This window comes from Leptodactylus fuscus, chromosome 8, assembly GCF_031893055.1.
Source record: "Leptodactylus fuscus isolate aLepFus1 chromosome 8, aLepFus1.hap2, whole genome shotgun sequence".
In the NCBI taxonomy this organism is placed as follows: Eukaryota; Metazoa; Chordata; class Amphibia; order Anura; family Leptodactylidae; genus Leptodactylus; species Leptodactylus fuscus.
Genome location: NC_134272.1, coordinates 67,657,886 through 67,684,568, shown reverse-complemented (window position 1 = coordinate 67,684,568; position 26,683 = coordinate 67,657,886). Strand labels below are relative to the sequence as shown.

General features: G+C 41.4%; 1 protein-coding gene across 1 annotated transcript in view; it reads left to right on the top strand.

Moving 5' to 3' along the window:
* The window catches only part of AGPS (alkylglycerone phosphate synthase), a 149,755-nt gene extending 124,028 nt beyond the window's left edge, over nucleotides 1-25,727 (top strand). The window contains exons 18-20 of the mRNA XM_075284006.1: nucleotides 3,358-3,457; nucleotides 3,861-3,918; nucleotides 24,804-25,727. Coding sequence (XP_075140107.1) covers nucleotides 3,358-3,457; nucleotides 3,861-3,918; nucleotides 24,804-24,925 — 280 coding nt within the window. The 3' untranslated portion in view covers nucleotides 24,926-25,727. The remainder of the gene's footprint in view (nucleotides 1-3,357; nucleotides 3,458-3,860; nucleotides 3,919-24,803) is intronic.
* Nucleotides 25,728-26,683: the final 956 nt, after the last annotated feature.

Genomic DNA, 26,683 nt, shown 5'->3' with positions numbered 1-26,683 from the left:
CCTTGTGGTTCACCACTTATACCCAGGGACCATTCACAGTAGAAATCATTGACCACAACTCTCTGGATATGTTCCTTCAGGGCTCGTTCACATCTGCGGCCCGGTCTCCATACTTTAGGTTTCCGTTTCCTGCCTAAAACACAGGCAGGAGACGGAAACCTGCAGGAGGCTTTCTCACCCATTCATTTGAATGGGTGAGAGAGATGTCCGGCCGTGCGCGGCGGTGAGCGTTTTAGGCTCTCCGCCGCGAAACCGGGTTTTATAATCCGGACACAGAGTCGGACATGCAGTACTCTGTGTCCGGATAAAAAAAATCCGGTTTCGCGGCGGAGAGCATAAAGCGCTCACCGCCGCGCACGGCCGGACCCGGTCTATGGTTTCCGTCTTCTGGCATGCAGAAGACGGAAACCATAGAACGGAGACCCCAAACGCAGGTGTGAACCCAGCGTCAGATGGTCTTCAGTCTAGTTGTAAACTATACTTTCCCAAATTATAGACCTTATTTCACCCATTAAAGGGGTTCTTGCTCCAGGGGATTTTAGATGTTGGAAAGAGGTTCTGGGTTAACCATGGATCATGTGATTAGACCCGGGAACCAGCACCTAACCCCAGTTGCTCTGTATTCTCCTTTCTCTCTCATTTCGATATGGAGGGTGGGAAAAAAAAACTGTTTCCCCGCGCAGAGGCCGCTGGCGGACACCTTCAAATGAATGGATTTTAAAGTTGACTGCTGGGTTTCCGTCCCCTGTCCAGTTTATTGGGGCTGAGGATGGAAACCTGGTGGAGTGGCACAGGGCAGACACCGGGAGCAAGTGTGAACGCCCCCTCAGTTATGAAAGAGTCCCTGGACAACACCTTAAAGAGTCTAGGAAAGACATTGTCAGTGCTATATCCACAGCTTCCTCTCTGCCCAGGCTTTACTCGCCTCTTCATAGAACCGTATCATTTTGCACTGACAACTTCTGCCCGTAGTAAAAACCAATCTGACAATCTATGAAATGTAACATGAAATATTGTATCTTTAAAGATCCATCTTTTCTTCCCCCAGACGTGATGGCAATAATAAATGTATCTCTTGTATACTATTCACTTCTTCATTTTACCCCCTAGATAAGGGATGATGAGACGTCCTGTAGCGTAGATCGCGCCTATGTCACATGCAGCATGAACACTGGCTATGACTTCTGCTCTTTCACGTTTATGAATATGTTTTAACAGCTGGAATTTAATAGCTCCTGCACCATTCAGTCTTTCAGCAAGAGTAATGCAGCGGGTCAGCCATTCATTCTCCGCTCAGTGGATTCCACAAGCAAGAGAAATACTGAATCCTTTATTCTTGTGTATAGGCTGTGTTACAGGGATCTGTGTATCTCTGTGTATCTGATTTACACAGCAGTCACTGCTTTCAATCCTCCTTTTGATAGTTTTGGCCGAGGAGTCGTAGAATATAGGATTCTATTGACGCCGATAAAATTCAGATTCATATTTGCAAATCTAAATATAGATCTGTAAGGAAGTATTTTCCATAGCTGGCTATACAGAGCCTGGTATTTTTTCTTAAGGAATGTGTCTTCATCCTGTTTTTATTGCTTCTTGTGCTGTAAATCAAATGCTTATTTAACTGACAGCGAGTCCTCCTAATACCGCACAATACACATGCATGCTTGGCTCTGGTAACAACCTATGGTATCTCTCCAATATCCGAGCACATTGGCGTTGAACTGCTCATACGGTCTCTACCTGATTTCTACCATTGGGTGAGGATCAGGAGGACCCATACAGATTAGAAATTTGCAGGCTCAGCAGACCTTGATCTAATGTGTATTACAAGCCCAGAGTTTAGGAGTTTATGGTCTATCCTTAGGATAGGCCATAAATATCTGTTTGGTGGCGGGTCAATACCTGTACTCATTGACTTCAACTGGGAACTGAGCTGCAATACCGGCACCCAGCCACTATAGGGGGCACAGAACCAACAGTCCCATGCTGTGTATAGTGCAAGTGTTGGAAGCTGATTGGTATGGGCCCCAGCTAGGCCCAGTCCTAGGGATAGGTCATAAAATCCTAAATAACATTGTCAGGATACACTATTTATGTACCGCTAGCTCTGTGCATATATAAAGGACACCAATCACTATGTCAGAGCCCTGTGGACTGTATTGAGCTCCTTTTGTTATATTTAGACAAACCTAGATAACCTCTGACCTTTGATGCCATGCATCCGTAACAGCAAATTCATAACCAGGATCCTTATTTATTGCTGTGCTTAGTGCGCGGGGCCCTGTGTGCACATCTGCCGGGGCCTCGGAAAGATTTTCCCTGTAGATTTGACCGTGGTTGAAGTCCAGATGTGGGTTTTTTGTTGTTGCAAAAAATATATGAATGATCTGATGGACGAATGAACAAACAATGAGCAATTTGGCAGACTAAAGTGGCAGATAGATAATCCCATAGTAACATAAGGTGCATGGGCATGTTGGCAGTCACATCATGAACATCTAGTTTCCACCAATGTCTCCAGAAAATATCCAGCTCAATACACATCAGTTTCAGCAAACAGAATTCTGTCATGGATGATCACAATTTTTTTATGTGAAATTATGGAAACCATCACTGGCCAAAATGGTAAAATCAGTCATTTTATCCAACTTTTATCTTGTGTTCGACCATCTTAACTGCACAAACAGTGTTCGACTGTACCAGCAGAGTGCCAGGGGATCCTCCACTGAAGCCGCAGAAGACGCCCACATTTGAAGGGTTCTGTCGTCTATTTCCTAGGGGCTTTTGGATGGCAGACATCCCAAAATCACTTTATCTGGTGGATCCAAGGGACCTCAGTCTGGTGGTATACACATGCTGTGTCAGGGAACTGAAGATCTATTATACATGTTAGATCATTGGTCAGATGTCCACAGTTGATGTGAATTTTTACATTGATCATCTATATTACTAAAAAAACATGGCGGCTTTCCTTCATAGATGGCAACATGGTATATACCTGGAATCACAGCTCAGCTGAATTGCAATACAACAGTTTATGGCCTAGTTTAGCACAGTTTCTGGAAGAAACAAGCCATGTTTTTCTAACCTTGGACAAGCCTTTAAACGGTTTCACTGAGAGTGAAAAATAAATCCGAGGCTCCCCCAAAAATGGAAAAGCCAGTAATCTCTACTGTTGGGTGTAAACTGGCTTTAGTCTTTGCGTACGCTTTGTTACATAAGACTGCTTGTATCAGAGTGGTTGGTCTTAGATCGCTGCAAGCTTGCACGATCCTGATATAGCCACATAATACATGTCACGGGTACCCGCTGTCATCCTCATACACTATATAAACATTTTGTTCTCCTCTCTTGCAGGGTGACGCAGACCTACGATGCCGGTGCCTGTGTATATTTCTACTTTGCTTTCAATTACAGAGGCCTAAGTGACCCTGTTCATGTCTATGAAGAAATTGAGGTAATGTACTTAGAGCGCTAGCACAAAATCGTATGCTGATCTAGTACATGTTAATGACTTCTTGTACTTCTCTATAAATTCTTAAACCCTTTGTTGCATATCTGTTAGCGTGTCACATTGTCATTTCTGAGCGTCGGATGAGGAGCCTGTTTTACATACTGATGTTTTTTTATTTTTAGTATATGGTTCTCTTTTGAGGACTTTTTATGTCCTATAGAGACTGCTGGTAAATATAAAACGACAGGAGCGGACAGAGATTCATGGTTGGTGAGGGTGTATTATATTGCGCAGGTGTCGGATACCACTGGACTCTTCTCTATGTGCTTGCTAGATTAGAACTACTTATGGCACATTCTTTATAGTAATCCTATCAATATTTTTTTTTATTATTATTTTCTTACAGTTTGCTGCTAGGGAAGAGATCCTTGCTAACGGGGGAAGTCTCTCACATCACCATGGAGGTAACGCTTAGGTTTATCTTTAATAATCCATTTTTCTAATGGTTGTCATGTCATGTGGTGTCTGGTAGCTCATCTACTGAGAGCTCTGTCCAGTAACTGGAAAGTCTTATCTGTTCATTGGAATATGCCGCCGTCTAGGTCTAGATGGTTAGTAGAGACAGTAGAGAGTCTACGTAGCACATGAGGCATTGAAATGAACTGCGAGGGCTACAGAAAACAGTCCAGCTGTGCCATAGTTTTAGCCCCAAGATGTGCCGAGTTGTGCCAAACATGTCACGTATATGCCAGTGTCTTATTGTAACCAAAATCCTTATGGCCACTGCCTGACACTGGTAGAAACTTGGACATTTGGAGACTAAAAACTCAGATTGCTCAGGAATGGAGAGGATTAGAGGAAAAATGATAATTGCACTGGATTCAGTGGAGTGACATCTATTACTGGAGGTTAACAACTGGACTATGATGGGTGGAAAGGTTCTCTTTAAGGTTACTGCCCGACAATCAGATGTTGTAGACCGGTTTTTTTTTGTTTTTGGTTTCATTTTTTTTAGCGATTATTTGTCTGATTTTCGTTGTATGGGCTACCGTATATTATTTCTATGCTTCCAGCATTCTATTAATCTTAAGGCCAAACCCTGGTATAACCTGTAGTAAGTGAGCAGCTTGTAGTAGTTGGACGCACCGTATTGGACCTGGCAGGTTTCAGTACCTAGAAGAATGAGTATCAGATACATTACAGTGATATAGTGTAATCTAATTACTATTTTAGTAAGTTGCATAATGAGAGACACGTGAATGTCACTTTAACAGAATCCAGATGAACAATGGAAGTATACCGTATACCATAGTCTGTGTAATTGCAGGCGGTATCATTGAGGAGTTTGTAAATGACCCCTACCAAAGTGTTTGGTTTAGTTAACTCAGCCGTTACAAAAACAATAAGACATTGATCACACTGTATGTGCAGGTTTTGTCACATTAACAACATGCAGGGGTTTATTTTCCTTCTGATATATCCATTTAATCCAGATGTTCTCCTGGACTGCAGTCAACACAGCACAGACTTCTGGATTGGGTTTTAGGATGACGTTTAGGTAATGGCAGTAATACAGACTGCACATGTGCTCGGGTGTATTCATATCTCCCATGGGCTGCTTCACTTACAGCAGACATGGCAGCACGCAGGGCAGGGGTCGGTGAGCCCCATATCTGTCAGACATCTATGGATTTCCATGGATATGTCATGAATGACTAAGATGAGTATCCTTTTCATTTAAAAGGAGTTTTTAGGGAATATACATTGCCTGTCTGTCCATATCCATGTGTAATTGGTGGGGTCTTGTACCCCGAGGTGCTGGCCAATCAGAAGAGCATAAGCCACATTGCCTGCCGTATATGAGGCTGAACTACCAGGCCCAGCCACATCTTCAGAAGTGCCAGAGTGTCTTCATTCTGCTGGTCCAACCTACAAGACCCTACTAATCTAGCAGAAGATAGAAGCAGAATCGCTTCCTCTATACTTCCCATTCTTTCTGAAGCCACTCTTGGTTTTGATATCAAAATGCAAAATAAATTTGCAGGTTTTCTGCAATATGTGGCTTCAGCTTTATAAAGTGGATAGGATATTGCTGTACATGGAAAGTGGGCACAACACTAAACGTGTCATTCTTAGAATCGATGAGGGTCTCAGAGGTCGGTCCCCATCCATCATTAAAAGATATGAAACCACTTTACAAAATTGGAAAACACCTTTAGGGTAAGGCCCCACATAGTGAAATGCAGGGAAAAAAAAAGCTGCAGCAGAAACGCATTGCAGAGATTTCTGTAGCGTTTTCGTAAAGTATTTCACTGCAGACTTTCTGCCCAAATTATACCTATACGGAAACCGCCAGCGTTTCTGCATGTATAATTGACATGCTGCGATTTTCCAATGCACATTTTCCACTGGAAATTATTTTAATTTGATTCTGCAATGTGTGGATTAGTCCGAACCCCTTTCATTATACAGGTACTGTAAAACGCAGGGTTTGTCCAAGGAACATTTTTTCTTTTCCTGGAAGCCAGAGCAGGTGAGGGGAAAAAAAAACAAAAAACTTGTTACTGGTGCTCCAGTGTCCCAGGCCGCTGACCAGTCCCACAGCAACCCCAGGACTTGTTCGCCGCACGTGACCGATGAGGCCAATCAGTGGCCTAAGAAAAAGACCCGAGATGTCACTCATATACTGTCACCTGAGACATCCCGGGTCGTAAGGCTGCTGAATTTAAAAATTTTTTTTATTGGACAACCCCTTTAAGGTTAAGGCCCCACATTGCGGAAACACAGCTCTTTTTGTTGCAGATTTTGCTGCGTTTTTTTGAGCCAAAGCAAGGAGTGGATTGAGCAGAAGGGAGAAGTATAAGAACTTCCTTTATATTTCCCATTCCTTTTGTAGCCATTCTTGGCTTTGGCTCAAAAAAATGCAGCAAAATCTGCAACAAAAAAAGCTGCGTTTCCGCAATGTGGGGCCTTAGCCTAAGGGTCAGAAACGCTGTGCAGCTGGAAGCTTTCAGTCGCAGCTACACGGTTTTTGGATCGGAACTGAGGCGGCCTCCATCTCAGGTTCCGATCCAAAAACTTAACCTAAAAACTTCCCATGATCTATCTCAAGGCTCCTAGGACTACGGTGCTAAGAATATCTTGAGTAGAGATGAGCGAACAGTGTTCTATCGAACACATGTTCGATCGGATATCAGGGTGTTCGCCATGTTCGAATCGAATCGAACACCACGTGGTAAAGTGCGCCAAAATTCGATTCCCCTCCCACCTTCCCTGGCGCCTTTTTTGCACCAATAACAGCGCAGGGGAGGTGGGACAGGAACTACGACACTGGGGGCATTGAAAAAAATTGGAAAAAGTCATTGGCTGCCGAAATCAGGTGACCTCCATTTTAGACGAATAGTGGATTTCAAATCCGGGTCATATGAGAATGTGAACTTTGTGACTATGAGACAGGGATAGCTGTACAGGCAGGGATAGCTAGGGATAACCTTTATTTAGGGGGGAATGTTATTAAAAATAACTTTTTGGGGCTCTATCGGGTGTGTAATTGTGATTTTTGTGAGATAAACTTTTTCCCATAGGGATGCATTGGCCAGCGCTGATTGGCCGAATTCCGTACTCTGGCCAATCAGTGCTGGCCAATGCATTCTATTAGCTTGATGAAGCAGAGTGTGCACAAGGGTTCAAGCGCACCCTCGGCTCTGATGTAGCAGAGCCGAGGCTGCACAAGGGTTCAAGCGCACCCTCGGCTCTGATGTAGGAGAGCCGAGGGTGCACTTGAACCCTTGTGCACCCTCAGCTCTGCTACATCAGAGCCGAGGGTGCGCTTGAACCCTTGTGCACACTCTGCTTCATCAAGCTAATAGAATGCATTGGCCAGCGCTGATTGGCCAATGTATTCTATTAGCCTGATGAAGTAGAGCTGAATGTGTGTGCTAAGCACACACATTCAGCTCTACTTCATCGGGCTAATAGAATGCATTGGCCAGCGCTGATTGGCCAGAGTACGGAACTCGACCAATCAGCGCTGGCTCTGCTGGAGGAGGCGGAGTCTAAGATCGCTCCACACCAGTCTCCATTCAGGTCCGACCTTAGACTCCGCCTCCTCCGGCAGAGCCAGCGCTGATTGGCCGAATTCCGTACTCTGGCCAATCAGCACTGGCTAATGCATTGTATTGGCTTGATGAAGCAGTGCTGAATGTGTGTGCTTAGCACACACATTCAGCTCTACTTCATCGGGCTAATAGAATGCATTGGCCAGCGCTGATTGGCCGAATTCCGTACTCTGGCCAATCAGCACTGGCTAATGCATTGTATTGGCTTGATGAAGCAGTGCTGAATGTGTGTGCTTAGCACACACATTCAGCTCTACTTCATCGGGCTAATAGAATGCATTGGCCAATCAGCGCTGGCCAATGCATTCTATTAGCGTGAACTGAGTTTGCACAGGGGTTCTAGTGCACCCTCGGCTCTGCTACATCAGATTGCTACATCTGATGTAGCAGTGCCGAGTGTGCATCAGATGTGTAGTTGAGCAAAACTGACTCAGCACTGCTAAGTCTGCATTCGCATAGGAATGCATTGGCCAGCCTTCGGCCAATCAGCGCTGGCTCTGCCGGAGGAGGCGGAGTCTAAGGTCGGACCTGAATGGAGACTGGTGTGGAGCTATCTTAGACTCCGCCTCCTCCAGCAGAGCCAGCGCTGATTGGTCGAGTTCCGTACTCTGGCCAATCAGCACTGGCTAATGCATTGTATTGGCTTGATGAAGCAGTGCTGAATGTGTGTGCTTAGCACACACATTCAGCTCTACTTCATCGGGCTAATAGAATGCATTGGCCAATCAGCGCTGGCCAATGCATTCTATTAGCGTGAACTGAGTTTGCACAGGGGTTCTAGTGCACCCTCGGCTCTGCTACATCAGATTGCTACATCTGATGTAGCAGTGCCGAGTGTGCATCAGATGTGTAGTTGAGCAAAACTGACTCAGCACTGCTAAGTCTGCATTCGCATAGGAATGCATTGGCCAGCCTTCGGCCAATCAGCGCTGGCTCTGCCGGAGGAGGCGGAGTCTAAGGTCGGACCTGAATGGAGACTGGTGTGGAGCTATCTTAGACTCCGCCTCCTCCAGCAGAGCCAGCGCTGATTGGTCGAGTTCCGTACTCTGGCCAATCAGCACTGGCTAATGCATTGTATTGGCTTGATGAAGCAGTGCTGAATGTGTGTGCTTAGCACACACATTCAGCTCTACTTCATCGGGCTAATAGAATGCATTGGCCAATCAGCGCTGGCCAATGCATTCTATTAGCGTGAACTGAGTTTGCACAGGGGTTCTAGTGCACCCTCGGCTCTGCTACATCAGATTGCTACATCTGATGTAGCAGTGCCGAGTGTGCATCAGATGTGTAGTTGAGCAAAACTGACTCAGCACTGCTAAGTCTGCATTCGCATAGGAATGCATTGGCCAGCCTTCGGCCAATCAGCGCTGGCTCTGCCGGAGGAGGCGGAGTCTAAGGTCGGACCTGAATGGAGACTGGTGTGGAGCGATCTTAGACTCCGCCTCCTCCAGCAGAGCCAGCGCTGATTGGCCGAATTCCGTACTCTGGCCAATCAGCACTGGCTAATGCATTGTATTGGCTTGATGAAGCAGTGCTGAATGTGTGTGCTTAGCACACACATTCAGCTCTACTTCATCGGGCTAATAGAATGCATTGGCCAGCGCTGATTGGCCGAATTCCGTACTCTGGCCAATCAGCACTGGCTAATGCATTGTATTGGCTTGATGAAGCAGTGCTGAATGTGTGTGCTTAGCACACACATTCAGCTCTACTTCATCGGGCTAATAGAATGCATTGGCCAATCAGCGCTGGCCAATGCATTCTATTAGCGTGAACTGAGTTTGCACAGGGGTTCTAGTGCACCCTCGGCTCTGCTACATCAGATTGCTACATCTGATGTAGCAGTGCCGAGTGTGCATCAGATGTGTAGTTGAGCAAAACTGACTCAGCACTGCTAAGTCTGCATTCGCATAGGAATGCATTGGCCAGCCTTCGGCCAATCAGCGCTGGCTCTGCCGGAGGAGGCGGAGTCTAAGGTCGGACCTGAATGGAGACTGGTGTGGAGCTATCTTAGACTCCGCCTCCTCCAGCAGAGCCAGCGCTGATTGGTCGAGTTCCGTACTCTGGCCAATCAGCACTGGCCAATGCATTTCTATGGGGAAAAGTTAGCTTGCGAAAATCGCAAACTGACAGGGATTTCCATGAAATAAAGTGACTTTTATGCCCCCAGACATGCTTCCCCTGCTGTCCCAGTGTCATTCCAGGGTGTTGGTATCATTTCCTGGGGTGTCATAGTGGACTTGGTGACCCTCCAGACACGAATTTGGGTTTCCCCCTTAACGAGTTTATGTTCCCCATAGACTATAATGGGGTTCGAAACCCATTCGAACACTCGAACAGTGAGCGGCTGTTCGAATCGAATTTCGAACCTCGAACATTTTAGTGTTCGCTCATCTCTAATCTTGAGCTATTGTGAAAGAATACCCAGATGTTTTATCCTGAAAAAAGTTGAGAAAAGTTTTTGAAACTTTTGTAGAACTTTTTCTTGGGCATTACCTAAATTAAACTGGTCGTCTTTAAGCCTTGCTCCTTAGCTCATGCACAGAAGGTAATGAAAATTGGATTGGTCCTAACATGTGGCACATGAACTTGCTGCTCTGAATTAACAACATGAAATCCTCTTTATTTACTGACCTCCAGGACGTGGCCTGACATTCTTAGCCAAGCTTTGGAGTTTCGGCAAAAATAAAGAGGGGGGTCCGAATATTGCTGCTATTTCTCTTGTACTGCGGGCCCTGTAATTGTGATTAATAACAGTTGCTTTCACTATCTAGAAACAGACAGGCTGGTTTGTCTGCCTACAATCATGCCGTGATAAATGGAGCTATTTTAACTCTGGTTTTGTGTATTAAAGAAAACAGATGTAGTCTAAGACTTGGGGCTATGGGGAAGTCTAAACGCTGTTTAACTCAACTTCCCAGCGCTTGTTATTGTAAGTGAGAAGCCGCTCGGCCTTCAGTCTTTACTGCGGCGTTCTGCGTGCACCGAGCCAGGAATTGGGAGAGTGGAAGATCTCGGGGCTTATTTTTGTTTTTGGATTTTTTTTTTGTCTATTATGGTTGAAATACATTTAGAGCACATCATTTCTTTGTATAAAAAGTTTCAAAATATTGCTATTTTTTTTTTTTTTTAAGAACTTTAATTTTTCCTTTCTGATTTGCAATGTCTGCAAAATTTTACAGTAGCAGAATTTGATGAAATTGCAACAAAATCGAATTGATATCAAGTGCACAACTTGTCTTGTCATGCAATTTTGATTCTGCAGACCCTCACCGTGGATTTTACCTGTTACAATGCCTAGGATGAAATTCATATCAAAATTCGTATGTAATACATACAAATTGTGCTGTGAATTTGCTTCCAGTAGCTAATTGAGCATCTGTGAGTCCAGCATATGACTGAGGCCTGGTTCGCATCTGCATTTGGTAATCTGTTCAGGTAGTTCGCACGGGAACCCAACACCCCCAAATGGAATATCAAAAGTATTAGTAAGCGGTGTGCAGTGAAAGCACGCAGACCCATAGACTATAATGGGGTCCGTGTGATGTCCGAACGGAACATGGGAACAGAAAAGTACTTTGTGACCTACTTTCATGTCTGCTTGATTCGTGCGGGCACCGTGCGGAAAGCACACGGACTCCATTATAGTCTATGGGGTTTGTGTGCTTTCACTGCACACCGCTAGCCAGTGCATTTGGTAGTCCGTTCGGGTTGGACTCCCTGAAAGGATAACCTAAAGCAGGTTATTACCTATATGATTAATAACAGTTGGGAAGTAACAATGAAGGATCTTATGGAATGACTGCAAGAACTTTGAGATGTTAATATAAAAGATTCACTAGGGTTGAGCAATCGGGATTGAAAAAGATTGGATTCTGATCGGCGATCGAGTAAATTTCACAATCGCGGTCGGAATTCCGACCCAATCTTTTCCAGCGGGATCGAGGTCGGAGATTTTTTCAAGATCGGCTTAACCCGCAAGTGACTTTTCCCATAGAGAAGCATTGACTAGGGTTGAGGATCAGAAAAGATCAGATCTCGATCGGCGATCGGGCAAATTTCACGATCGGGATTGGCTGGAAAATGATCAGAAATCTGATTTCGAAATCGATCCTGAAATCTCAAGATCGGCTCAACCCTAATTATCACATGACATGACTTTCAACTATTGAAGCAATAATATTCCTTTACAGTATGTTTATAGGTACGTAGTGTATTATGTTTAGGGTGTCTTGTCTTGGCTATGACAAAGTTTTTGAGACCTCACTATAAAAATAAACCTTTATATACACTTTTTAAAAAAAAATAAAACATTTGGAGCATCATATTTGTAGTTTTTTGGTTTCTCAACAGATTGAAAGTAGACATTAAGCAAAAGTGCATATACGTACGAAGTATAAAAAATGTAAAAAATTTTGATGACTTCAAATAAGGAATTTTTTTAAAACTAAAAATAAACTGGCACAATGCAGTGTTTTTTGTTTAATTTATGTAGCTCCAACATACATTTACTCTAGTTTCAGATGGCTTTTATGTGGCCTCATCCTTCCTTTGGGATCTGTTGAACCAGACTTCAACCCCATAGGGTTCTGTAACCTTGCAAGAGGTTCAGTTATCAAGCCCGTAACACTGACGCTAAACTGAGACCACATTATGACTGTCCGAAAACGGCCTTGGCCCGGGGCCCCACGTGGGTTTCAATATAGGTGTAATGGCAGCAGAAAGTCTGACTTTGTTACAAATGCTGTGGGGAGAAAGTCATGCTGTGCTGCTGCTACTTTTCCCGCAACACTTTTTTTTTTTTTTTTTTCTTGCGGTGGCTTACTACTTGGGGCCTTAGCCTTACAATTACAGGCCAAATTGTTATATAACAGAGAGAACCCACCATTGCTTAAAAAGAACCCAAATCCCAGCATGTGTCCAAAAAAACATATTCAGATAAGTAGGCACATTAAAGGGATCCTATCATTTAAACTGAATTTTTTCTGCTTATCATGTAGGAATAGCCTTAAGAAAGGCTATTCGTCTCCTACCTTTAAATGTCTTCTCCGTGCCGCTGTTACGTAGAAATCTCGGTTTTTGCCGGTATGCAAATGAGTTCTCTCGCAGCACTGGGGGCGGGCCCCAGCACTCAAACAGCGTCGTAAGCGGCCATTGACTTGTGGCCGTTAGGCATGCACAGTCGGCTTTGCTCTAGGCCTGAGGAAGATGGAGACGGTGCTGGAGAGTTTTCTTGCAGCATTGGGCCTGCCCCCAGTGCTTTGAGAGAACTCATTTGCATACTCGTGAAAACCGGGATTTCTATGGAACGGCGGCGCGAAGAAGACCTCTAAAGGTAGGAGTCGATTAGTCTTTCTTAAGGATATTCTTAAGTGATAAGCAGAAAAAAATTCAGTTTAAATGATAGGATCCCTTTAACATTATAGAATAAAAACTGTGAACAAAGTTGTAATTGTTTATGCTTCTGTAAAAATTCAATTTATGCTTTTTATTTTAAAATATAATTAATATAATGTAAATGATTCTCTATATAGTATTATGTGATTTGATCAATGAGAAAACATACTCAATGCAACTTTATTTACAATAATGTCTTACCGAGGGTCCGTCTTAAAGGAATGCTTTTTAGGCTGACCTCATAACTATAGAATCCTTTGAAGGTTTTACAAGGGGCGTTGTTGATTTATTCTTCACCACTTAGGTTTGTGTTTTATCCTCTTTATCTGCAGTTATATTTTTGTTCTTAGTTCAAGTGGTGTCAGTGCGGTTGGAATGACTTCACAATTGGTGGGGGACGTCTCCCAACGCTTCCCGAGAAGCCCCCCTTCCCTCTCCACACAAACTAAAATCTTCACTTAAACTCATGAAAAGCCTTTATAGCTATTGTTTGATTCTATCGTATTCCACAGGGGCAATTTCCAGTTAGTCAAGGAGGTAGTGAAATTTAATATCTAAAACATAAAGGTCATCATTGCTCGTGATAAATGTACTGACTATTCTGCTCTCCTTGTCTAAGGGGAAGAGGTAAATCAGCCTGTTGCATCTGTTAATATCGTACGTCGTGTATATTGTTCCACTTTCAAAATATCTTGTATTCTTAGTGGGTGGTTTCTTGCCTTTTAAATTTTTTTGCAGTATTTTTTTTTTTCTTTTTAATTTATTTTGCGATTCAGAAATAGAGCTTTATAAAACTTAAAATAAAAAAAAACAAATATTTTTTGATTATCGAACTGTTTTATTTATAGTTAAAGGGATCCTATCATTCAGACGACATTTTTTTTCTAAGTATCACGTTAGAATAGCCTTAAGAAAGGCTATTCTTCTCCTACCTTTCGTCGTCTTCTCCGCGCCGCTGTTCGCCCAGTTTCTCTCAGTATGGAAGTTAGCTCTCTTGCAGCACTGGGGGAGGGCCCCAGAGCTCAGACAGCACTTTGGGCAGCCCCAATGCTGCGAGAGAAGTCTCTCCAGCGCCGCCTCCATCTGCATCAGGAATGGCCTCTTCATTCTCTTCTTCTAGCTTTATCTTCTTACTTCTAGGCATCGGGCAGAACAGACTGCGCATGCCCACAGGCCCCGAGAAAATGGCCACTTACAATACTATGCAAGCGGCCATTTTCTCGTGGCCTATGGGCATGCGCAGTCTGCTTGGCCGGAGGCCTTAGAAGTTACAAGCCACCGCCGGAAGAAGAGGCTGAAGATGACGCTGCTGAAGAAGAGGAGGCAGCAGCGCTGGAGAGAGGGGACACCCCTAGTGCTGCGAGAGCTAATTTACATACCGTCAAGAACTGGGATTGTAGGCGAACAGCAGCACGGAGAAGACAACGAAACGTAGAAGAAGAATACCCTTTCTTAAGGCTATTCCGACGTGGTACTTAGAAAAAATGTCGTCTGAATGATAGGATCCCTTTAAAGAATTTTTTTTAGGATATGACCAAATTAAAACAGTGTTTTTTTCTCTCCACAAATACTGATCCACAATCCTTAGGATAGCCCGCTGAGTGCACAGCTGTGATGCGGCTCTCTTTGACCAAATCACTAAGGGGGCTGGGAACTCTGAGGGCTTCTGGGTCCTAGAGGACCCATATAACATAGAAAGCCGTGCTCCTCCTGTACATGTCAGCCCCAGATAGAGGAGAAATAATAATAATTAAAAAAAAAAAAAAAAAAAAAAGTTAAAATGCCCTTTCAAAGGTCTTTTATGGATGGCACCAGGTATCAAATAAAGTGAAACCCAATACCATGCCTCTATAGTAGTTTTACCTCTAAGCTCCGCCCCCAGCAACACAACACTGATTGTTACCAAAGTAAAAATTACTATAACTGAGATGCAAACTATTTTTAATAATTTTTTTAATGCTTTTAGGTAGTAATTTGTGCTATAAAAAAAAATTAAGGAAAAATGAAAAAAAAAAACAAAACAAATATTTCCACTACCTTTTGTTATTTTCTTGGATATTAAAATAAAGGAAAAAAAAACATGGAAAAATATAAAAACCATAAAAAATAAAGCCCTATTTATCACAGGAAAAAAAGACGCAAATTTATTTGAATAACTCAAATGGAAAAAAAGTTATAGGCCTCAAATCTGCATGTACGGAAAAAAACTAAAAATGTGTCCGATTCTGAACCAGGGAAAGTACCTCAGTACTGAAGCTGTGAACGTTCAATTCTCGTAACATGAATTGTTGTGAATGGCAACGACAGAATTTTTTTTTTTTTTTTTTTTAAAGTAAAAAAAAAAAAAAAAACACGAGTTTTTGGGTTTTTTATTAATGTATTTAAGGTTGTTTATATATATATATACATATATATATATATATATATATATATATATATATATATATATATATACATCTCCAGGTTCCCAGCTTTTATTTATATTGTCCCATTAACAAATCTTGTGGTCGGGGTCCTGCACAGATCGGTAGCCTTTGTCCATTGTATGAATTGTTACAGTTGATCTTCGGGTGGTGGCCAAGACCTATAATCATTGGCAAGTAATCAATGGCTGTAATAATGAATAGGCGTCAGATAAAAGTAATGACCCTGTTTTCTCAAGTGGTTTTTTTTGCCTCGAGAGTTGAATGAAGATGAATGAATGTATTAGTAATTTGTATTTATTACTGTTGTCCGCGCTCATTATCAAAATTAACCATTTTCTGGGCTTAGGCTGTGTATTTTCTATAGGGAAAACCATGTTTTGTGATCCTAATTGATCAGTCTTTGGTCACCGAAAATACAACATTTACACCTACTTTAGCATACAAATATGTTTTATTTGGTTGTTTCAAATCATATTGTGTGTAACCTGATTGAAGATTCCTTTTTTTTTGCACTCTAGGTAGGATTAGTATTTTATTTACATTTTTTTTTTTTTTTTTTTGTAATTTGGTGGTTCCATTGTTCATTGTTTATTGCAAATAATTTTGTGAATGGGCTTTGTTTAGAGCTGCTTATAAAGAAACCACTAGTTGCACCTATATGACCTATAAGGCGTACGTACCTGTGTCATTTATGTAGTAGTTTTTTTTAATTATAATTTTTTTTTTTTTAATTGATAAATATAAAGTAATAAAATCATGATTTAGGCGTTTGGCAATGTCTTAGTTCTTTTCTATGTTGTATTACTGTATATACTCTACTATAAGCTGACTTTTTCAGCACATTTTTCAGGCTTATACACGAGTCAGGGTCCATGGAGCACAGAAAACTGGAAGGGGAAGGTCCTTTAGTGCTACTGCTCTGTGATTGGCTTGTCATGAGGTCACGTGACTGTGATGTCATCAAAGGTCCTGTAGCCACTGGTATGTAACATCTGCAGATAAGGATGAGTCTAAATCCAAGTAGCTCCGCCCACACCGATCACATGGTCATGACGTCATCAGAGGTCCTTTAGCACACTAGGATTTAGCATCTCCCCTGCAGATGAGTGGCCAGGATTCATTGTGTCTTATGGAAGATGTCTGTTGTATGGAGGAGAGGAAGCTACAGTAACGTGACGCACACAGGGACCTTCCTTTAGTTACTCTGCCTATTACTGTCAGGCATTTGGGGTTATTAATTTAGTTTCAGTAACTCCATGTGCCTCACATTCATAACAGTTAACCCCATCATGTCCCTCATATTAACCCCTGTGTGCCCCATATAAGGGTTACTAATATGTGAGACACATGAGGGGACTAATGAAGAACCTTAATTATGAAGCTACCTAATTATTACCTCCATATGTCCCACATATCAGTAACTCTTATGTGAGGCACACAGGGGGTTAATGTGAGGGACATGATGGGGTTAACTGCTATTACTATGATGCCCATGGAGTTACTAAGCTGCAATGCACATGACCAGACTTTTTATCTGCAATGGTGGATTTCCCCCCTCGGCTTATACTCGAGTCAATAAGTTTTCCCAGTTTTTTGTGGTAAAATTAGGGGTCTCTGCTTATATTTGGGTCGGCTTATACTTGAGTATATACGGTAAATTATTATGGATCTTAATTTACTTTAATCGCAGCCATTCACTTCCTTTTTCCATGAGCAGTTTCTTTCTGCGAACGGAAAAAAGAAGCAAGCTGTCCTTTCTTGCCGCCGATGTCCGCGGCGCAACATTCCCTCCCGACTAGGCCCATTCATTTGGACTTAATCCGAAGCGATATGCCGCGATAATCACGCTAGCTGATGGGCCACGCCCCTCCTCACCCCGCCCATTTTTAAACATATGTTAAAAGTGGCATGAAAGTAAAAAGTTGCAATTTTTAGCGCAAGTATGGTACACTCCAAAATGTGTAACTTTATATAAGGAAGAGAGAATAGAGAGAATGTAACCTTTGCTCTATATGAATGCTAAACCTAAAATCAGAAACCTCTTTGGCTGAGTTCACATCTGCATCAGAGACTTCGTAACAGTAACCATCAAACATTGGCGGACAAGAGAGTGCCGGGAGTCCAAATGAATGGATGACTAATCCCATTGTAGCCAATGATGTCTGTTGGGCACCGTTATTGTCCAATGGTTTAGCGGTCCGTGTGTCCGTTGTTCTGATCCCCCGACAGACCAGAACAATGGACACATGGGCATGAATCTTAACATAGTGTAAGGAGTACATTGACACGTGGCAGATCTGTTGCAGAAATTTCTGATTTTATTTATTTATTTAAATGTAGATTGTGAGCCCCATATAGAGAGCACAATGTACATTTTTTTTCCCTATCAGTATGTCTTTTTAGAATGGGAGGAAATCCACGCAAACACGGGGAGAACATACAAACTCCTTGCAGATGTTGTTCCTGGTGAGATTCGAACCCAGGACTCCAGCGCTGCAGTGCTAACGACTGAGCCACCGTGTTGCCCCTAGAAATTTCTGAAATTATCCCCTTCATCTGTATGGAGTTTGCAGCATACACATTGAAATGTCTGGATCTGCTTTTCATTGGTAGAAATTTGACATACTGGAAAATATTTTTGGAGGTTTTCAATATAGGGGCGGTATGATATAATCTACTTATAGGGGGGTCGGGAGTTAGGAACTCGATTAGTGAACTCGTGGCATTTGTCCATCATTTTTGTGTTATTTATACGCAAACTATGTCAAGAAAAATTGCTGCAAAAAATGATGGCTGAAAAGCAGCCAATCCCTTGTGTGAACATAGTCAAACGCCTGTAATTGTAAGTGAGTGTGTCGCGGGTATAATACATGAGCTGTCGTATTTCTGCTCCTCTCGTTCTATCCACATTCCATTAGACGTCCCACAATCCAGAGACAATAGCTCTACCTATATCACACCGTGCACATTTCTCCAGATCCGGGGACATCTCTGCTCCTTTCCCTCCTTCTTTGTTTCCACTCTGCTAATCAAATGCACATTACATTTATTCTAGTAAAAGTGTAAACCATAGAAAATTTGACAAGATAGATGTGTAAATTATCGCTCTGACAGAACTAATGATGCACTCCAAGCACCTTCTGTTTTCCAGCACTTGGCGAGCGACTTCATTAAATATGCAATGGCCGTTTGGTGGCTGCTCGCAAGTTGGTTGCTTTCCTTGTGGAATTGCTGTATTTCCTGAGGTGGATGAGCAGGCAGGCACGTTGGCTGCCGGACACCCCGCTGTGGCTCTGATGTACTCCATCTTGTTTGTGCAGTTGTTTGAAGTATTTTCAGGACAATTGCATCTATAACCACAGGACATATTCCCTGCAGCTATATTACAGACAGCAGTAAGAGAAAAGCAGGCAGATTATGTTCTGCCTTTTATCTACCTATAATAATTCAGCCTCTGAGAACGAGAAACAATGGAGAGACTCATTTATTAAGTGGAAGATTAACATGAAAACGCACCGTGACTGGTTTGTATGGGACACAATATACTCAATAAATGGTAGATTTATCGGGCTTGTATGTGAATACAAAGGGAAGATGGATATATGGGGACCTGGATGGATGGGTAGATGCATACATGGGTACATAGATGGAGAAATGGATGGGTAGATGGATAGATAGATGGTTGGATAGATACATGGGTAGCTGGATGGATACACAGATAGATAGATAGATAGATAGATAGATAGATAGATAGATAGATAGATAGATAGATAGATAGATAGATAGATAGATAGATAGGATTGGCTGGATGGATACACAGCTATATAGAAGGATAGATGGATAGAAAGATGGATACACTGGTACATGGATGGATGGGGTTGGCTGGATGGATACACAGCTATATAGAAGGATAGATAGATGGGTAGCTGGATGGATACACAGGTATATAAATGGATAGAAGGATGGATACACAGGTATATAGAAGGATATATAGATGGGTAGCCAGATGGATACACAGGTATATAAATGGATAGAAGGATGGATACACAGGAACGTAGATAGATGGGAAGCTGGATGGATACACAGGTATATAGAAAGATAGATTGATAGAAAGATGGATACACGGGTACATGGATGGATGGGGTTGGCTGGATGGATACACAGCTATATAGAAGGATAGATAGATGGGTAGCTGAATGGATACACAGGTATATAGAAGGATAGATGGGTAGCTAGATGGATACACAGGTACATAGATGGATGGATAGATAGATAGATAGATAGATAGATAGATAGATAGATAGATAGATAGATAGATAGATAGATAGGAGATAGATACATGGATAGATGGGTAGCTGGATGGATACACAGGTACAAAGAAGGATAGATGGATGAATAGAAGAATATAGAAAGATATATGGGTAAATAGATAGAGGAATACATAGATGATGCAGCAAACTTTCATTCAATAGGGCATATTTATCTGTTGAACTTTACATTGCCTTAAACTATAAATCCCCTTCATAGTATTAGATGTAATTATGATTGAGAGTTTCCAGAAGCCCCAAAATTCTGACTCCAATACATCCAACAAAAAGTTCCACGCTTCATTGGCAGAGAAATATTTGGTGCTAAATATTTTAGGTGAAAAAAAAAAAAAAAACTAAAACTTTTGCACTAAGGGATAAATATTTGGCACACATCAATAACCCTATAATTTTTGGCATAACCTAAGCAGGCACAAATTCTCGGGCTTACTGAGGAGACATATGTTGTGCACAAAGCAAATTGTCGTAAAATAAAAAGTTTCCACCATTTTAAACTTTGTCTACTTTGCACAAGAAAACCTGCGCTATATTAGTTTTTTTTTCTTTTTTCATAAGTGTGTCGTAAAGTGAGACCCTTTTAAACTTCGCCCATTTTGGTGCACATTTTTCAACAGTGTAGTCTATCGTACTCTTCTGCTCTTTCTGCCGCACACTGTTCATAAATATGTAGTACATGTTGTGCCCCATAAATGGCGGTGCAAATGTAGACCGAAAAGTGTCAGACTTCTATGGATAAATATAATATGCCCCAATGCGGTGCACACTGTACTATTGTCAATTTGAGTTTGCTTAATCTTGGCATGTAACATATTAAATATTTAAATTTTCCACCTCTGTAGATACATATAGATTGATGCTAGATATTATATAGGCAAAAGGTGGACATTAGATCACTGATGGATTTTAGATATTGGATAGTTGATACTTTCCAAAGTTTCTCAAATGTTCAGGAGGCTCTAGTAAAAAGGAGTTGGTTCCTGGATGACTGGAAGAGTTTGTAGATCTCCGTTTAGCAGGACAGGTGTTCCCATACCTGCTGAATTTCAGTCCTCATATACATTTTATATTTGTAACATCAGGAAGCTCCGTCATTAGTAGTAGCCTCGGCACCCACATGCACATTTAGCAGACCATGCAGAGTGATGGAAGAGGCGTGGTCATGAGGAAAAGAGGTGTGGTCACATGGGAAAGAGGCATGGCTATGCCTACACTTTACTGCCTCCTAGAGGATGATCACACATGTTGATAAGATAGATATTATATATTAAATAGATATCAGGCTGGGTTCACGTCAGTGTTATTTACACTTGTTGTCTTTTCCTTCATACCCTGTTTCTCAAAAAAAAAAAAAAAAAGTCCTACCCCAAAAATAAACCATAGCTTGATTTTGCAGGGTTTTTGGAGTAGGCTTGAAATACAATTTCTACTCTAGTAAGCTCTAGTTACAGTCGTTGCCTCCAGCAATAGGATATGTCACGGAGAATTGGCATATCATAGCCCCCAACCGTCCTGGACAAGTCCTCGCTACCTCCTGCCACCACAGGGCATAACGGACACCGCCGCTCCACTACAGCGCCTCCCCTTAGTGTAAAGGAGAGGAGATAAGAGCGGGCTCGGGGCCACTGCCACACAAGTGTTTAGAGAGGGTTCAAGTAAGTTTAAGACCCACTGACCCGGCACCATCAGCAGTGAATGTAAGTTAGTTACTAAACCTAACCATTTTACAAGGTTTGTCTCAAGTGAAACTGAAAAGATTCTGATTTGCTCCAATACCTGAAAAATAAGACCCACCCTGAAAATAAGGCTAAGCTCTTCTTTTTGTAGCAAAAATAATAATACAAGACCCGGCCTTATTTTCAGAGAAACTTGGTTGGAATAGAACAGACTAAACTGTAGGGACTGATCAGTCTATTAACTGATTCTACGGAACTGCATTGACTACAATGGTTTCTATCCCATATCCTTTGTTTACTTATAGGACTTTTTTTTTTTTTTTTTTGTCCGCAATTCTAGACCGATTTTGTGCAGAATGGGGCCTTTGCCATAGATGTGAACATAGACTTTGATATGAAATGGCTAGATGTGTAGATTTACAGGTCTAGCCATAATTCATAACCCTGAGGTGATGGATTATTATATGGCAGTGTAATGTACTATTACTACATGTACACATTATATGTGTTTTATTACATGTGTACTGTTGTTATACTGCTGTATAGAATATATTTCAGCTTTTGTGTTCTTCACGGATTCCTCCATCAACCTGTTGCAGTCTTGTCCTCTGTTATTGTGTTGATTCAGATCTGCCGTGTTACAACAGACTTGATCCCATTGATTTCAATGGGTTCCACGTGGAAAACTGAACCCATTGAAGTCTTTTTTTCATCGCTGATTCTTAGGCGAGTTATCGTGCCAGAATCAGTGCCAACTTCCTCCATGTGAATGCCCCCTAATAGGGCCCCAACTTCAGTATCATGTGTAGAGACCCCAAGGTAACAATGCCCCCCTTGCACCCCCTACACCCATGCACTTCTAGTTTGATATTAAATCTAAATGATATTACACCTGAAGAAGAATAGTTCTGTTACAGGTAATGTCTTATTGGAAATTCTGGCTTGTTGTATTAAAATTAATATTCCAGGTAACAGCTAATAGATGGTAATGTAGGACTGTTATACAGTAAAGGGGAAAAAAAACTTGCAAAAACCGAGTAGCGCATCCGCCTAATGCCTCCTGTCCTAAACAAACATGCCTTGAAAAGTTACTACGCGCTTGTATCGTTTGTTACAATAATGACAGGTTGATGGCTTGAGAATTGAGCACAAGGACTACGTGAATTTAACTCCTCCGAAAGATAGCTTTCCATCACTTTAACTGATGTGCGGGACAATGGCTGCGGCTTGAAGGATTATCAGGAAACAAACCAAGTGTTTAAATGGATCTTAGACCAATAGATAAATACACACAAAATCTGAAAATTCTATAATTTTTTTTTAATCTTTTTAGATTTTTTTTTACTTCAGTTGATATTTTCTAATACACAAATATTAATATTTATGGATTATATATATAGTGAGTGAGAATGAATTTCTTGTTTTGTTTTTTATGTGGAAGGCGCCACGTTAGGTTTGTTAGGATATACCACAAAAAATAGGCCTAAGTTAGCTCTACCAGTGCTGACATGGTGTTTTTATTTTCTACTTAACTTTTTGTTTTTTTTTGTATGGGGGATATTTTGTAATATAACCTAAAGGCTAAGGCCCCACGTTGCGGTAACGCAGCTTTTTTTTGTTGCAGATTTTGTTTGTTTTTTGAGCCAAAGCTAGAAGTGGATTGAGCAGAAGGGAGAAGTATAAGATCTTCCTATATATTTCCCATTCTTGGCTTTGACTCAAAAAAACGTGACAAAAACTGCAACAAAAAAAAGTTGTGTTTCCCTGCAACGTGGGACCTCAGACTACGGGGCTCACTGCGCTTTACACTACCTGCAAAGTGCATGGAATTCTGGCTAATCCCATCCACATATTGCAGAAAAAATCTGCAGTAGATAAGCTGAAAATCATGTCAATGATACCTATAGGGAAGACACCATTTCTGCAGCTATAAGGGTCCATTCACACGGAGGAAAATGACGTTTTATTTGGCGCTGAATTTTCAGCTCTGAAAAAAAAAGCCTCCCATTGATTTCGATGGGTTCTGCTAGCTTTTTTTTTCTGCTAGCGGCACCCATGGATGTCAATGGGAGGCTTTTTTTTCCAGAGCTGAAAATTCAGTGCCAAATAAAGTGTAATTTTCCTCCATGTGAATGGACCCGAATAGGGGCAGAAAGTCTGCAGAGGAAAAGTTAGACGCAGAGGTTTTATCCACTGTGGGGGGGCTGTACTTTTTTATCCGAGGCCTTTCTTTTATGGGTAATACTAGTATCATTATAATAAATATTGTACCATATAAAATTGAAATTGATGCCGATAGTTATAGTATTGTCATGACTCACGGAGCCACAAATTGTTTTCCTAAATAAAAAATAAAAAAAAACACATCAATTTTATTACCTTTATTCCAAATAATACTATTTAACTCTTTTTATATCTGTACTTGTGACTACACGAATGACCTAATCCGCATTAGTATTTTTCACATCAAAATTACCACAATGCAGATGGGATAGGTTTTTAGTAATTGGTTGGTAAAAACATTGATCCCAAAATAAAGCAAATTGGATCTCCTTTCTTAGGCTCTGTTCACATTAGCATTATTCCTTCCAACTGTTCTTTGGGGGAAAAAAAAATGGCAAAGTATTGGTAAAGCCATTGGGACTTGTCAGGATAGGTCATGTAAAACCTCTGTTCACATCAGCCTGTAAAAATTGAATAGATGCCAATTTGACCAGAGCCCCATGAAGTATTATGCTATAGCATATGCTGTTAAAATAATAAAAATAAATAAAAATAATTAAATCAAAATAAATAAATAAAAAATCAGATTTGCAGATTAATGATGGTTAAAATTTCTGCTCATTCCTAATTTTTTTTTTCTTATGTTATATTACATGTTTTGGTTTCCAAAGGTCTTAACAGTCTTCACTAAATGTAATTTTTACCTTTTATCATGTTAAGTGTAATTTGCCCTTCTGAAATGTCTTGAAGCCACCGGAGAGTTTACTTGAAGATGGTGATTTGACTTTCTATGTGCATTTTTATTTTTTTTTTCCTAAACAGATCATTAGATTAAGATTTTAGTTCTTTGGAAATAAATGTGGTTCCCATTTCATTATTTGCTAAGCAACCCCTAATCCCCGCCTAAGCCTCATCTACATTTTGCAGTTTGCAGAGAAAGCAGGCGATGCTGAATGCCGTCTTCCTTTGGGAATACACCGAACTTAATGAGCTTGATAGTCTGGTGGGCTCAATAAATCAAATAAAGGAAAACATTTCTCATTTCTGAATAAAAGCATTTATCACCCCGTGTTTATTCATTCATGGTCATAAGATTGATTGGCTTCTTGTATCATGAATGTATACCAAAGCATTTATTTTTATTTATTTAATTATTTTTTTTTTTCTTTCCCCCTGTCTTCCAGTGGGCAAGTTGCGAAAGCACTGGCTGAAGGACAGCATCTCACACGTCGGGATGGGAATGCTCCAATCTGTCAAGAATTACGTCGATCCCAACAATATCTTTGGAAACCGAAACCTTTTATAAAGAAAGCCCTATCTGTAATTCTGTCTTTGCGTCAAAATGTTTTAATACTGTACAGAGATCCCAATGAACCAGCGCTGTCCAAGGAGGCGGAAGCCCGAAGGAAATATGTGACGAAGTGAAAGAAGAAGAAGAAAAAAAAAAAATTCCTTGTGTTGATCAAATGTCCTTTTGTCAGATACAATGTTTAGGAAGATTCTCGCTAAGAATTGGACTTGGCAATCTGTATTGGGGAGGGGAAGGGGGACAGCTGCACTTTTGCCGACTGCTCTTGACCCTCCAGACATATGTTACATTAACGTGCCCTCGCTTGTCAGGGCTTGAAAATTCACTTTGTCTCAGCCGGCCAGAAATGCATAGCGTGCCGCCGTTTAGAGCAAATCGCAATTTCTTAAGCTAGTCAAGCAAGACATTGATTTATCCCAATATGTTTTTGCTGCACAAGGCCAATTTTTTGAGAGTAAATAGTTCACATCATAAGCAAATAAGAGGTTCTGTATCAGCTGAAGTTCTCCTAAAAACACTTATACTTCTTAATGGAGATTAACCACTAGATAATCTATAAATATATACTCGCCCCGCCCTCCGAGAGTGATGTTTTTTGTTGCGGATTTTTTGAGCCAAAGCCAGGAGTGAGATTGGGGAAGTATAAGGGATATCTTTATATGAACCATTCATTTTGGCTCTAAAAATTGAGGCAAAAATGTAGTTTTTTGCCCCAACGTCTGGCCACAGCCTGAAGGGATGTTCCAGTGGGTTAATTTTTGAGCAAAGGGACAAAAGGGGTAAAAAAAAAAAAATTAAATGCGTTACTCAACTTACCGATCATCCATCACTGCCATTCCACTCACCAGGTCTTCGCCGATCTGTACTTTCTGGTGCCGTCATGGCAAACAGGAAGTGCCCACTGATTGGCAGAGACAGGGTTCCTAACCGGTAATGGGCCAAGAAAGTAGAGACCAGTAGGGACCTGATAAGGTTCAGAAGGCAGTGGGAAGGGGTATGTGAGGTTGGGTTATATGTATAATATATATTAGAGATGAGCGAGTAATATTCAATCGAGTAGTATTCGATCGAATACTACATTATTCGAAATACTCGTGCGCTGTCGAATAACCCGTGGTAAACGTAAAATGCGTTTATTGCATGGTATTCGACCAAGTACGAGTATTTTGAATACTGTAGTATTCGATCGAATACTACTCGATATATATATATATATATATATATATATATATATATATATATATAATTTTTTTTTAACCCATTATGCCCCTTTGCTAAATAGTTAACCCGACAACCACTTCAAAGTTAACTACTAGATTGCTCTCAAGGTGGCGCTGTTTTCGTGGCCGTAGAGGTTTACTCCGCGACCGTTACTGTTGCAAAAACCCTCTTATATTGGAAGTTAATGTTTCCACTAGAGTTAGAACCGAACCGAGAATTGTCATGAACAAAACATTGCGAGACAGGTGGAAGGAAATAGGTTGGCTATTTTGAGAACAAAGTGAGAGCACATCCCCTCCCTGTACAATCCCCTCGCTGGCACATAGGCCGCCTTCTGTACTACCTACTTAGTGATAAAGGCTTTTCATAACAATCTGCAGATAGGATGCACAAAGCGGCTGCTCCTCATTTCCTTGTCGGAGGGTGGCAGCTGCTCTGTGCAAAAGCATCCCTATCGAGAGACAAAGTCTGATGCTTGGAAGTGTCTGCAGAAACAGCTGTTCTCCCTGCCTCCTATGAGCCCGTCTCCTGGGA